Source organism: Leptidea sinapis, chromosome 31, assembly GCF_905404315.1.
Source record: "Leptidea sinapis chromosome 31, ilLepSina1.1, whole genome shotgun sequence".
NCBI classification, from domain to species: domain Eukaryota; kingdom Metazoa; phylum Arthropoda; class Insecta; order Lepidoptera; family Pieridae; genus Leptidea; species Leptidea sinapis.
The window spans coordinates 10,264,600-10,279,701 of record NC_066295.1 but is presented as its reverse complement, the minus strand read 5'-3'; the positions used below and the strand labels follow the sequence as shown (position 1 = coordinate 10,279,701).

Here is a 15,102-nt window from a genome sequence, read left to right as displayed (position 1 = left end):
TTTTTAATTTTGGTTTAATTGCTCTCCAAATTTAGATTTTTCCATGGCAAAATATTTCTTGAACATTTGTCACTGATTCAAACTTTTCTCTTTTCCCTGTCTTTGTTACATAACTGTACAAACTGTCAATTTGTTTTCTGTTAATACTAAGAGGATGATTGTATTTTATTAGGTACTAATGTCAAAAACTCGATGTCAGTGGTTTACAGCGCCACCTATCGCAATTGTTGACTGATTTCTAGAGCAATCATGAAAATAAATTGCAGCTTAAGTGGTGCTTATGTGTCTGACTGGCGCGGGCGGGTTGCTAGTATTTAACATAAGTATAGCAACTTTATGATCGTTTATTGGTGTTATAGAAGATATAAATATGACATTTTGTGTCAGTGACAGTTCCATAGTTCACTCCGACAACTAAGAGATGGCGTTGTTAGATAATTTCATTGTAGGAATATTTTTTTAGTCAATAACGAATTTCCTTCTGTTTCAGATGAATCAATACCAGCAAACAAAGTGTGCGGACTATTTTGAGATTATAAGTTTTAATTTTAAGTAAAAATAAATTAAATAAACTTAAAAAAATACAATAATGTTATTCGGGCGTTTGTCTTATGCAATGACTTTACAAGACTGAGACGCATGTTAGATGTCTGTCCCATTCTAATAACATTTCTGAGAGTACTTCTCATTTCAGCATCGGATGGTCAGGCATGAAAGAGCTTTCGGCCTTTTGTTCTTGATGTACACACGAAGGGCTTTGGAAACAGCTTCATTGTCCGAACAGCCAAGTTGTTAAAAAATCTTCTCATTCAAATTCAAATATTTTTATTCAAAATAGGATGTGAAATCACTTATTGAAAGTCAAAAAACCACCACCCATTCCAAAATGATGCCTCAGGCCTGAGAAGAATGGGCGCAACAAACTCAGCGTGCTTTTTTTCCATCAAAAATATGTTTTACAATTAAAGTAACATTTACAAAGTAACATTGTACACTTAAACTTATTTAATAGCCTGAGGGCGGTCGCTCCATTCCCAATCTGTGGTATCATTAAGAAAGTCACTTATGTTATAGTAACCCTTACCATACAAACGTTTTTTAACAATTCTTTTGAATAACGTAATTCTTTTGTTTTGAATATTCTCTGGGATTATGTTGAAAAAGCATATATATCGTCCCATAAAAGACTTGTTAACTCGACTAAGTCGAGTAGTAGGCATTATAAGCATATGTCTGTTCCTGGATATAATTTATTCTTCTGTTTATCCCATAGACTTATAATATACAATATGCTTTAGATCATTTATATATTATCTAAACTAGCCGTTCCCGCCCGAATTTTAAAGGGATATAAATTAAATTTTATTCATCTTATTACAAATACAATAAAAAAATAAGTAGCCATAAACCATCTAGCATAAATTTCGCATCGAATGTTGATACGATCAGTGGTTTAGGCGTGATTGAGCCTCAAACAAACGCCATTTTCGTTATGTGTGTATAGATAGACTGTGGCAGCTGTGAAAACGTCAAAAAAAATTGACGTTGACAGTAAAACTCTCTTTTGAACAATGCACGCACACTAACACAAAGTGACGTAGCTTGTCACGCACATTAAAGTAATAAACCTGGCCTGTTTTTATCGTTGGTCTAGCACCAAAAGGCTCTATCTAGACGAATAAATTATCTAAGTTCTTAATGGTTAGGTTCAATTTTGTATGAAATAAAATGTTATAATACATAATATATTTGCATGCCTTGTAGGTAGAATAAGAGAAACGGAATCTTAATAAAATAAGACCGATTTTAAAACTGACCTTATTCCAATGCAAATAAAGATAATTATTATTCTTATTAAGATTAGCGCGTATAGACAGAGAGGGACATCTCCGAGATACATTAGGATAGAAAAGCAAAGCGAATCTATTGTTACTGAAACCCAGTTTTATTTACAAGTCTTAAACAATCAGCCATGTTTGAAATTATTTATTACTCCTTAGAATTTTGAATGTTAAGCATCTAGCTGACGCACACATTGACATATCAAAATTACACATAAAAGTCACGCTTTTGGAGGTCTCGGGTCGTACGCAAATATATTCAATATTTTATCCCTAACAATATAATCCGGGTGTCTTCAAGAGTATTTTATAACTTGCGCGTCCAATTGCGAAATAAAATGAAGTAAACTTATTAAAGGTTGTACTTAATATTTATATTTTACAAATAAATGTTTTATAATGCATAAGTGCTAATTTTATATTAATTTGGCACAGCAATGTGTTAATATACAGGGTGGTTTTTAAGACACCGCCCGGTGATGGCCAAGTCGGAAATTAGGAGACTTAGAGGAAAGTCGTGAAACGAGTCATGCCCTCGATTGATAAGAAGATTTAAATATATATATATAAATTGAACTTTTGACAAAATCGACCCGAACGATTTTTCAAAAAATTACATTCTGTATTATTGAACCAATGGGCTCTGGCAAGTTCAATAAATTAAAAAAAAAACTAAATATGCAGTTATTGGTTACTTATAAATCGAGGGCACGACTCCTTTCACGACTTTTCTCTAGGTCTCTTAGTTTCCGACTTGGCCATCACCGCTCTTCTCAAAAAACCATTATGTATAATTTATATAAATAGTATCTGTGATAAAAATGGTCACAGACGTCTTAGTCTATAAGAATAATAAAATTATTGTTATCAATATATTTAAAAGATTATATTATTCTGTTTTTCAATAAATTTATAAATATTATGAAGCGTTTTAATGTTTCTTTGCACGTGTTTGAATTCGGAATGTATTTTCGTGTTCGTGGAGAAATATCTTCAAAATGACGAAATGTGGGTAGTGTGGGATTTTTACCTTACTACTTTTACTATAAAAAGCCTATTCAAGTTTCTATTGTCACGTTCTCCTGTAGTAACCCTGGTAGCTTTACTTCGTGATACCACTCCTCTCATTTTTAGCGAAGTACCTTCTCCGCGTTTTTCTTCCGCAAAAGGTACCGCTCAGAATGGTCAATTGCATCCGTCTCTTTCTCACCGGAAAACTTGCTTCGAACTCATTTCCTATTGGATGTTTTCTCCGTAGACCGGTCTAGAACTCCATTCAAAGAAAATACCAAGATGCAGTATGGATCGTTCCTTTTACCATTAATGATGGTGCATGGAACTGTCCACGACATGATAAGAAACTAGGTGTGATAAAAACCCACTGCACCGTGAATACTTTGCGTCCAGTTTTTGACCCTTTCAATAATCCTATAAGTCCATTCAACCTTCTCTAATGAACTCCTTATGCTTTGTGCAAATATATATATATAATTCTTAAATTTAATATAAATAATAAGTCTAGTTGTATACTAGGCTTAAGTTGCAGAATAAATAATTCTTACTTCTTATTTCTTTCTTTTCTATATTACTTGATAAGATGATGATGTTGAACGACATCCGATAGTCGTAACCCACCACAGACCGAACTATGGTGTAGCCCGTCATTGTGATACTTCAGGACGGAAAGTGGCAGCTATTTTTATCAAACAAATCTTACCGCTTTTTTGGGACTATATTATAGTGTGATGGCAGTACCATAGTAGTACAGCCCTGGAAGAATACTTTCCTGGACATTCTATTTCCTTACGAAATGGGAGAAAAACGAAACTACGGGTCACCTGAAGGTATATAATCACCGCCCGGCGCCTCCCAATACATAAAGTCCAGGAGGAATCGGCGCCATAGTACCGAAAACTATTCCACATCCATTTTTTATGCCGTCCTTTTCAAATTGCCATAATGATGATATAAATGCATGGTGCAACCCCGTGGCCGTGGTTTTTTATGAAAAAGGAGGACGGGTGGAGCGTACGGGTCACCTAGTGTTAAGTGATCACCGCCGCCCACATTCTCTTGCAACATCAGAGGAACCACAGGAGCCACCCAGATGGTGGGGTTGATATCCTAACTTGTGGCGTGTCGTGCGAAGGTGGAATTCGGCGGCAGGAATCAGGTTAAACAGCTCTTCGGAACACTCCCCGTGATAAATGCGCTAAAAGACACACAATGAAGCGACGCGGACGTCTCTACGCAACGCCAAATGATCCAGCCGTTCATAGAGCACCGAGTCCCCGACAATTCGACCTGCTCTGCGTTGCATGGATCAAATGGATTGAGCTGATACTGGGGTGCACCAGACCAGAGATGACAGCAATACTCCATATGTGGCCGGACTCGCGTTTTGTAAAGCGCTAGAATGTGGGCCGGCTTGAAGTATTGGCGTGCTCTATTTATGATGCCCAGTTTGGCTTGCTCTCCAGATGCCGCGGAATTGGCAATCGCTCGAGATTTCGAGACACAGTATTCCGATACTAGGCGAGGCTGTAATGGAAGTGTTGTCGAAGAGCAGTGATACGACAAATGGGGAATTTGTTTAAACCGTAATTGCTTAAACAATTGCAAGGAATTGTTATTTTTCAACCGGACAATTATTTTTATATTCTTTATTAAAATACAAATAAAAGAGGTCCAATGACTTTTCACGATAAAGTTAATATTTTTAGAGATACGAATTTTTAAAGGAAAAATCTCAAATTTTTTTGACCAATAGTTATTGATAGTCTTAATATAGATTTAAAATGATACGAATTGTTTATACCTGTTTTTTTATTATTAATTTCGCGCGCTAAAAAGTATGCGTCGCTTAACTTTATAGGATAAATATATATATATATACAAGAATATCTGGTTTAAATTACATAATCATCATCAACTTTTGTTACCTTAAATAAAGGATTTATTAGTAAAAAAACTATGCATAGATACTTTAGATTTTGGAAGGATGCAAAAAAGTGGGGCAAAAAAGTTTCAGTGTGAGCATTCCTCTTCCTTGCTATCCTTAGGGGGAACTGTTATGGAAGAAGATTACAAAAGAGCGTACGGCTACCTGATGGCAAGTAAACAGCGCTCACACTCTCTGAGGAATGACAGGAGCGTTGCCTGCCTTTTTAAGTGATTGTACACGTTTTTTTGAAAGTATGTGAAGGTAGCGTCCTGAAAACACCATACGTGGAAGTTCATTCCACAGTTTGTTTGTACGTGGAAGAAAGAGCCTCGAAAACTGAACTGGGGAGGAACACCACACGTCCAGATGGTGGGCATGATATCAAAGTTTGTGGCAAGAAGATGGAATTGGACGGGCTATAAAACAAAGACTTAGGTGTGTCCATTTAAAGTTTATCAACTGTATAAATGACTTAGAATATAGTAATATATAATGTAGATTATCATATAGCAAGCCTGACATTTTCCAATGGCACGCGAGGGTACTCAAGCCTTAGGGAGGGTGTTTGAATGTCACGTTGTAATTTAAAATAGGGTCGTGTTATTAATGGCTGCTTCAGAGATTAGGCGCTCGTATTTGTGAGAGAAATCTCCCTGTAATTCAAACAAAGCTCGAAAAATCTCTTTATTTCGAATAGCTGCTTACGGAAATTGAGTCATTTGATATCTTGTAGAATAAATTTCTACGCACTCGTACTATATTTATTATTTATCCATACATATACAGAGATAATATGTTTATAATAATAATAATAAAGCCATTTTATTCCGTACTTAAAAAAAAAACAATTAGATACCTGCCATTTGAAAAATATAAACTATAAAATGTCTAAGCTATAAAGTATAAACTATAAAATGTCTCTTAGTTCGGCGTGCCGATTGGCAAAGACCGCAATCCAACAATTTCCACTCTTTTCTGTTTTGGGCAACTCTTGCCAGTTAGGCCTAACTGCAGCAGGGCAGGGCTGTCAATTTTATTTCATTTTCCCACCTTGTGTACTGTCTTTCTCTTTTTCTTTCGCCATCTCTTGGGTACCATTCTGTAACTCTTGTGCTCCATTTCGCCACTTTATCTCGCATCATTTAAAAATGTATATAATTACTGATAAAATTACTAATAAAAAATAAATAAAAAAAAACCTTTCCTTCGAGTTATTTTTAATTAAAATCTATCCCCAGAATTTGAAGATATTAAGGCGTTAATACATTCCAGTGACATTGATCATAGGGTGAGGGCAGGTATTTAAAGATTTAAATAAATATTAGTTAATAATAATTAATGACTAAACAAAATTAAGACAACCGCCCGATGTAATTTTAATTGCTACATTTTTAGAAATAAAACTTATGTTATTTGGTTATATTAATCGAAAGTTTAAGTTTATTTATTCAGAGGTTATTTCCAATTTATGATTTTTTTGTTACTTTAATGTTTTTACTTTAATGTTTTTTATGTGTGTGTTTTTCAGAAGTGCTGGCTACATTAATTTAGAGAAATATTATAACTACACTGGCCTGCAAAAGTAAGTATCACACTTTTCAAAATAAATTATTTTCTTAACTATAGAAGGTAGATAAAATAATTTAAGATAAAAAACGTTTTGTTGCAAATTTTATAGGCTTTAATTCTTAGAAACTAAAATTATACATTAGTAACATTTTTAACTTAAAAAAGATAAAACAATGAAAATATACATTTTTAGTTAAGTGTAAAAAAATTAAACTAAAATGTATTGCATGTTATTTAATTTTTAATAACTGGTATTGCCTCCTCGAGCTCTGATTACAGCTTCGAGCCGGTTTGGCATACTGAACACTAGGTTTCGGAGCCGATGTTGGGGAATATTCTCCCATTCTTCTACCAGGGCCTGCTTTAGTGCCCTGAGGGTAGTAGGTGGTGGTCTGCGATTTCTGACTAGCCTCCCAAGCTCATTCAATCGGGTTGAGATCAGGACTTCTTGATGGCCAAGCCATCACGCTGATACCGACCTCCTGAATATACTCTTGTACGATATGAGCCGTGTGTGGCCGGGCATTATCATGCATCAGCATCGATCCATCACCCATATTTGCTAAATACGGCCCTGCATACTCATTGAGAATCTCTTGAGCATATCTTTGCCCAGTGAGGGTGCCATTTTCTATGGCTACTAGCTCTGTGCGACCTTCTGAAGATATGTCAGCCCATACATGTACACTGCCTCCACCGTATTGGACTCTTTCTGAGATGCTTGGCTGAGGCTTGAAGGTATCGCTCACCAGGTCACCTGTAAACACTTCGCCTTCCATCAGAAGTGTAAAGAGAGAATCGAGACTCATCTGCAAACAAAATTCTTGACCATTCTTCTTCATCCCACTGCATGTGTTCACGGGCGTATCGAAGTCTCGCTACTCGATGCTGTCTTTCGAGTTTTGGGCCACTCGCTGGTCTTCGGGGTTTCAAATTTGCTTCAGCAAGTCTTCTTCTCACTGTACTGTCACTAATATAGTCCCTCCGGGTCTGAAGTAGCTGTTGCTTGACTTCAACTGTATTTTGGTGGCGATTTCTTAACACAGTGGAAATAATATAACGATCTTCTCGGGCACTGGTACACCTGGGTCTACCATTACAAGGTCTCCTCAGATGGTGTCCAGTCTCTTCGTACCTTCGCTTTACCTTCTGGACCATTCTTGCAGTGCGAATCATACTGATGCCTAGTTCCAGAAAAGCCATGATCCTAGCACATTCTTCAACTGAAAGAGGATAAATAAATGTTATGTGCTTTTTAGCATAAATTTTTAAAACAAGACCCATCGATCTTGAAAAAAATTTAAAACAGAAAGAAAATGTGAATGGTAAAATTGTAATTCGGAAACTTCCACTTTGAAAAAGGAATGGTTTTGTTTTTGAAGTTTTTTTCAGCCAATTCTTAAAAGAAGGTTACCTACTATAAAGTTTTTATGTACAAAATTAAATTCTCTTTGGAGTCCTTTTTATTTCGAAAGTATATCTTGTGAACTTAAAACGTTATCCCAATTTTAAAAGTGTGATACTTACTTTTGAAGGCCAGTGTAGCTTACCGTGTACAGAGGGCCGTGGAAAAAGTCGCACGGCATATAAGTTAATTAAAAACTAAAAGAAAGCAAGAGAGATAGATTAATAGGAAACATTAGCTGAGGCTTTTTTCACATATAAGAATTCATAAACAACATTCCGTCGCGCTAACGTGGGCGGGACAATCATTAGTACGATATGGACAGCTACAACTCCGACTAAAAATCGTGAGTTAAATACTGAAGAGTTAGGGTTTCGTTCTCGGCTATTTCTATCTTCAAAAATTAACCAATCGAAACGAAATTTTGAATACTAAATGGACTTACTTTTTTTTATGAAAATAAGGGACAAGACGAGCAGGACGTTTAGCTGATGGTAATTAATACGCCCTGCCCATTAACATGCAGTGCCGCTCAGGATTCTTGAAACCTCCAAAAATTCTGAGCGGCACTACAACTGCGTTCGTCACCTTGAGACAAGATGTTAAGTCTCATTTGCCCAGTAATTTCACTAGCTACGGCGCCCTTCAGACCGAAACACAGTAATGCTTACACATTACTGCTTCACGGCAGAAATAGGCGCCGTTGTGGTACCCATAATCTAGCCGGCATCCTGTGCAAAGGAGCCTCCCACTGGTAACAGTGTTTGACTTTTTCGCTTATTGTTGCCATATTTTATACTTTATAGGCCTGTGTTTACGGCCTATAAAGTATAAAATATGATTCATTAATTGAATTATTGATTAAGAAAGACGTTTAAGCACTTTTTGAAGTACTTCTAGCACTTAAAACACAAGATATCAGAGAGACACCTAGAGATGATATTGATATTCGGAAATAATTTTGATCTAGGGTTTAAATGGAAGGAGAAAAGAGTCGAGAAGCTGTGTATGGAAAAATGGCCTCTTACGTTTCCCTCTTAAGGGCTTTGATTACAGCTCTTCCTCCGAATTTTCACATTAATTAATTGAGTTATTAAATAAGACAAAGGCGACGCAGTTTAAACCATCCAACTCAATATACACGATATTGATTCCTGAACAATCTCTAGAACATTCCAAAATGCTTCAAATAAACTTCTAAGGCGTAGAGCGGTGCGTCTGGACGACGAACATTCGTGATATCATCTGGGATATGCAAAATACTTAGAACGTTCTAGACTTCGCTTTGTACAAAGCACAACTAACTGCAGTGTGTGTTCGTGAAACATACGGGTCGTATTGTGTCCGATCGCGCCGAATACAAACGTGTCTTTATCAGTTATAATATTTTTTTTCATCTTTATCGTCGACTTCAAAGATAGAGGAGGGTCTCCATTAGTTACCTATGTAACATAAGTTTTGAATTTAGTAATTTTTTATGTTTCACTCGGCACGATGTTATATAAGTTAATATAATATGTAAGCCCGTTTCAAATTTAGAAAATTGAATAGTAAAAAATTTACAACTTAACGTAAGAAACTCTCAAGACACTTAAGAAGTTCCGTTTATCGGATCACAAACTGTAAAAAAACTTCATTTTAAAAACTTTTTTAAACTAAAAACGTTATTGTTTTTTTTTATGGAATAGGAGGACAAACGAGCGTACGGGTCACCTGGTGTTAAGTGATCACCGCCGCCCACACTCTCCTGCATCACCAGAGGAATCACAAGAGCGTTGCCGGCCTTTATGGAAGGTGTACGCGCTTTTCTTGAAGGTACCCATGTCGTATCGTCCCGGAAACACCGCACAAGGAAGCTCATTCCACAGCTTCGTGGTACGAGGAAGAAAGCTCCTTGAAAACCGCACTGTGGAGGACCGCCACACATCCAGATGGTGGGGATGATATCGTAACTTGTGGCGTGTCGTGCGAAGGTGAAATTCGGCGACAGGAATCAGGTTGAACAGCTCTTCGGAACACTCCCCGTGATAAATGCGGTAGAAGACACACAATGAAGCGACGTCTCTACGCAACGCCAAGTGATTCAGCCGTTCACAGAGTACTCCGTCCCCGACAATTCGAGCTGCTCTGCGTTGCACGCGGTCAAATGGATCGAGCTGATACTGGGGTGCGCCAGACCAGAGATGACAGCAATACTCCATGTGAGGCCGGACCTGCGCTTTGTAGAGCGCTAGAATGTGGGCCGGCTTGAAGTATTGCCGTGCTCTATTTATGACGCCCAGTTTCAGCGAAGTTATGTGTTTTTTATTACAAACAATAACACATAGAAGCCAGATACAACCAAAATGGACCTTGTAAAAACAGGGTTCACTAACACTGAGGAAGCAAATAGATAATGACAAGGGTTAGCTTATATTTGATTTAATTTATTTCATGCCTTAACAATTGTTATTGTTTACAAATTTATACTGCCACATTCTGCAATTGCGTCTTGCCATGTAATTTTAATTTACTTAAATTATTTTCTATAGCCTGGTCATTATAACTATGGATCTTGCTGATCTTATAATTAAAAATATGTCTCAAAATATAATGTAAAAACATGTAAGTAATGCCATTATTTTGCCAAATACTGCGACATATTTAGTTATTTCAACAGTTCTTTTTAAATATAAAGGCATAAAAGGCATTTATTTTCTCAAAATTGATTCCTTTAGAATTCTTTTTGATGTCATTTCTTATACGACTAGATACTACTACCGCTTCGGAAACAAATGGCGCTCTGAGAGAGAAGAAGCGGCGCAAGAAACTCTCCCAGCATTCTTTTTTTTGCGCTCTTTTCAATAAAAATATACAATATTGTATAGTCGCTATAAAATAATCACAATCTAGTCCCAGGCTGTCCGATCATTTAGATATTCAGCAGTGGAGTAATAGGATTTACGACACAGCCATTTTTTTATAAAACATTTAAATTTATTTATAGATAATGCCTGAACAGTAGCTGGGACTTTATTGTAGAAGTGTATACATTTACCCTTAAAGCTATTATGTATCTTATGAAGCCTACTAGAATTAGTTACAAGCAATCCCTTATTTCTAGTGTTATAATAATGAAAATCACTATTAAGAGCAAAAAGGTGACGATTTTTGTGAACATTTATTAAATTTTCATAAATGTACTGACAATAAACAGTCATAATATTTATTTCTTTAAATTTTTCTTTGAGAGACTGTCTATAACCAAGCTGATATATAGCACGAACAGCTCTCTTTTGCAGTGCAAACACTATATCAATGTCAGCAGCATGACCCCATAGTAATATACCGTACGTCATGATGCTGTGAAAATAACTAAAGTACACTAATCTAGCGGTCGCAACATTCGTGTACTCTCTAATCTTTCTAACTGCATATGCCGCAGAGCTGAGTCTATCTGCTAGATGGGTAATATGTGGACCCCACTGAAGCTTTTTATCTAACGTGATACCCAAGAAGACCGTAGTGACCACAAGTTCCAATCTCTGGTCATTTATAAGTACGTTGGTTTGTACCTCCGCTGTGTTTGGTGTAATGAACCGTAAACACTTTGTTTTTTTACTGTTTAAGTGCAGATTATTCGTCTCAAACCAACGCACTATCTTTGAGAGTGCATTGCTTACCTCGTCATCAATATCCGCACGTCGCTTCACTTTAAAAATAAGTGAAGTATCATCAGCAAACAATACAATCTCATGGGTATCATCTACCACAAACGGTAGATCGTATAGTATCTATACACTCTTTTGCAAAAAAAATGGGCACCCACGTAAATAACCTGTTTCACTGGCATCTTCAGATTATTTCATAATTCTAAGTAGTAGTAATTCTATCATCATAATACTTTAAATAAATAAGCAAAAAGTAGTTTCGATTCCTTCGTTTCGATGGAATTAATGAAAAATGATCACAGAGTCTCAACAGCTAGTTGCATATCTGTTCATTTAATAAAAAGGCAGGTTAAAATCAAGTTTTTTTAACATAATACATTTATTAAAAGTAAAAGTTTAATATCGAGTGTGGCCCCCTCTTCCTAAAATGACAGCTTGTATTCGTCCGGGAATGCCATTCTTAATTGTTTCTTGTGGAATACGCTCCCACTGCGCAGCAATTACATTCCTTAGCTCCCTTGCGGAGCTGGCTGCACCGATCTAACTCTTCGTTTTAGTACATCTCAAATGTGTTCTATGGGATTGAGGTCGGGAATTCAAGCTGGCCAATCCAAACGACGACAGCCTACCTCTTGAAGATATGATCCCACATCGCCAGAACGGTGAGCGTGAGCGCGCATAAAAATCAAATTTTCTCCAAGAACCGTTAATGCGTGTTGTACGTAAGGAATAAGTACTTCTGATATGTACCGGTGTGAATTTAAAGTGCCGTTTTCTATGAACACCAACCCCGTACAGTCCAATTCAATAATCGCTGCCCAAAACATAACTGAACCTCCACCATAAGGGCTTATTTGTTTAAAGTAAAGAGAAACGTTCCCCTTGCCTTCGAAGTAGCCGACGTCGGTCCTCAACATATAGTGATATTCTTCCTTCATCCAAGAGTCTACTCTAGTCAAGAGTATACTCTACCCCAGTCCTTTGGAGCACATGACGGCCACGGGCTGGACGGTGACTACTATATTGGCAGCAGAAGCGTCCTCCTGACAGTCCACAAGCTGTTTTGTACACCTCTCACTTCCTCTAGAGTCTAGAGTCTCGATTTGCGGTTTCCCAATTTCTGGTTCACCAGGAAGCGGTCATCTCGAGCCTGTGTGCATGGTAGATCCAGGACTTCTACGGACGGAACCAGTCGCTTGAAATCGTTGCCAAGTCCTCTGGACAGTCGAACGGCTCACATTTAGCCTCTGGGACACATAACATCGACTTCACCTTCACCGTTCTATCAACAATGTAAGAGACCACTACATAATGGTATCACGACTTAAAAATATCAAGAAAATTGGACAATCCAATCAACATTAATTGTCTTATATATATATATATATATCGATATAGAGCAATTAACTGCAATTTTTGTTAAAGTCCGACTATGACTTAAATTTGATTTTGGAATAAACTTTTTTATGCACCACAACACTTCATAAATGTGCCAGTAATATTCTTAAATGATTGAAACCTTTTTTGGTATTGTATTTTCGAAAAGGATAGAAAAAGTTAAAACGGTCCGTTTTTTTAGCAAATGAGTATATTAAAAAAAATTCAAACTAACTAGAGATAATTGTAGCATAATTTTCTGTTAGAAACCAATCCAATTCCTTCTTCTCAATAAGACTGGAAAACCATAAGCAAACAAACGCTACAGAAACGTCCCGAGAACATGTCCGTATATTTAGCTAATGGCCTGGACTTGGCTCTAGTATTGACAATACGGGTTTGGCCGGTAATATTCGTATCTCCTTGATATAGAAACGGGTAACCCAAATAATAAATTGCCTAGCAATACTATTACTTACTTTATATTTCATACCATTACTCAAAGATACTGCACTTTGATATTCTACTTGTTTATATAATACGAAAATCACGCAATTGTTATTTTAGTAAATCTAGATAAGTATGGAAAGGGTTTGAATTTTTGTATGTTTGTTTGTTAAAGATGAAATCAAAAAATGTATTAACCGATTTTAAAAATTATTTAGTTAATACAGAAAAATTATGAAAGCAGAATTAACGCAGTTGAGAAGCGATCACTGCGTAGTACCTATGTGTGGGGTAAGACTGATTGACGAGCGCGCTGTGGTCTGAAAGAAGATGTCGTGACACTACTGAGAAAGGAATGCTGAAATGGTTTGGACACGTGGAGCGAATGAGTGAAGAAATAATGACGAATCAAATATATATAAGGCAAGTCTGTCGCAGGAGACCACGTAGAATTAGAACCATTCGTCGACCAAATTGGGGACGTTTTGAAAAAAGGGTAGGTCCGAAGCACCCGGAACCAGCGAGTATGTATGAAAAGAGTAATAAATGTAGAGGAAGCGCGTGAAGTTTGTAGGGATAGAAGCAAGGGGCGTTCTGTTGTCTCTGCCTACCGCGACGGGAAAAAGGCGTGACTGTATGTATGTAAAAACTATGACTTTAAGAAAGCTACATTGTCACCAAGTAATATGGGTTTTTTGTATGTATTGAAATATATATAGATAAATTAAAAATATTATTTAATAATATGTTAATCTTAAATTGTAATTTATTAGTAGGATGATGCTTCGGAAAACTTGAATGTCTTGAATTAATCGTATCTGTTAGTAATTAAATTACTAACAACAATTGACTGTAAAATAAGGGTTATGGAATGGCTTATTATTATTATTATAATCGTATTTGAATAAAAATTATTTGACTCACTCCGTGTGACTGACTCCGTGCCACTGGTTCCTTGTGATAGATACGGTAGAAGATTCACGGTCTAACGCCACATCTTTCAATCCATACTCATGGGTCCATCGCTTCATACCCAAGTAATTTATGTTATACTAGCTGACCCAGCAAACGTTGTAATGTCAAATAAAGTAATAAGAAAAATTCAATAATTAATATTTTAAGGGCATAAAAAATTGATGACAACCGATCCTCAGTACATTATTATTAAATTGTTCATAAAAAATACATTACGATAATTATCATATTCGCTTGCCATTTTGCAACCCTATTTCTGTGGATGGAACAGAATAATATAAAAATCGCGATACAAAAGTAGGTGTTAATTTATTTGAAATAATAAACCTTCTCTGGACCACAAATAATTCAAGACCAAAATTAGCCAAATCTGTCCAGCCGTTATCAAGTTTTAGCGAGACTAACGAACAACAATTCATTTTTATATATATAGATAGATTTACTATACATAACTTTTTTTACAATTATTTCGAACTCTAATACTTTGGTTTGTCGGTACTTCGCTACCCCGACAAAATTTTTCAATTAATGTTTATCACCCGAATAAATATGAAATTTTGGCAAGCGGCATCGAATAAGATACCCGCTGTACGAATGGCAGATATAATATAAACACCGAGACCAATGATGTCGTCATAAGGGTCATCGGTTCGAGCTGACGTAGGGCTTTTCATGATTAGATTGATGAGTTATGAGAAGGTTCGAGAAGCCAAAGATAGGAAATACCAATAAATGAACTCTGGCAGAGCTAAGAATTACCGCTCAAAGGTCGTGTAAATAGGATTTACCGTTACGGCCTCAGCAGCTTAACGCTATCTGTAACAAAAAATAACAAAAACAATTAAAAATATTGTCTTTCAGTTATTTGATAAGGCCTTCACTAGGAGATAATTT

The 15,102-nt window shown here is 36.4% G+C and overlaps 1 protein-coding gene across 3 annotated transcripts in view; it reads left to right on the top strand.

Moving 5' to 3' along the window:
* Positions 1 to 2,763, top strand: part of LOC126974132 (persulfide dioxygenase ETHE1, mitochondrial) — a 132,511-nt gene extending 129,748 nt beyond the window's left edge. For all 3 annotated transcript variants that reach the window (XM_050821563.1, XM_050821564.1, XM_050821565.1), the window contains one exon: positions 491 to 2,763. In XM_050821563.1, coding sequence (XP_050677520.1) covers positions 491 to 531 — 41 coding nt within the window. In that variant the 3' untranslated portion in view covers positions 532 to 2,763. The remainder of the gene's footprint in view (positions 1 to 490) is intronic.
* Positions 2,764 to 15,102: the final 12,339 nt, after the last annotated feature.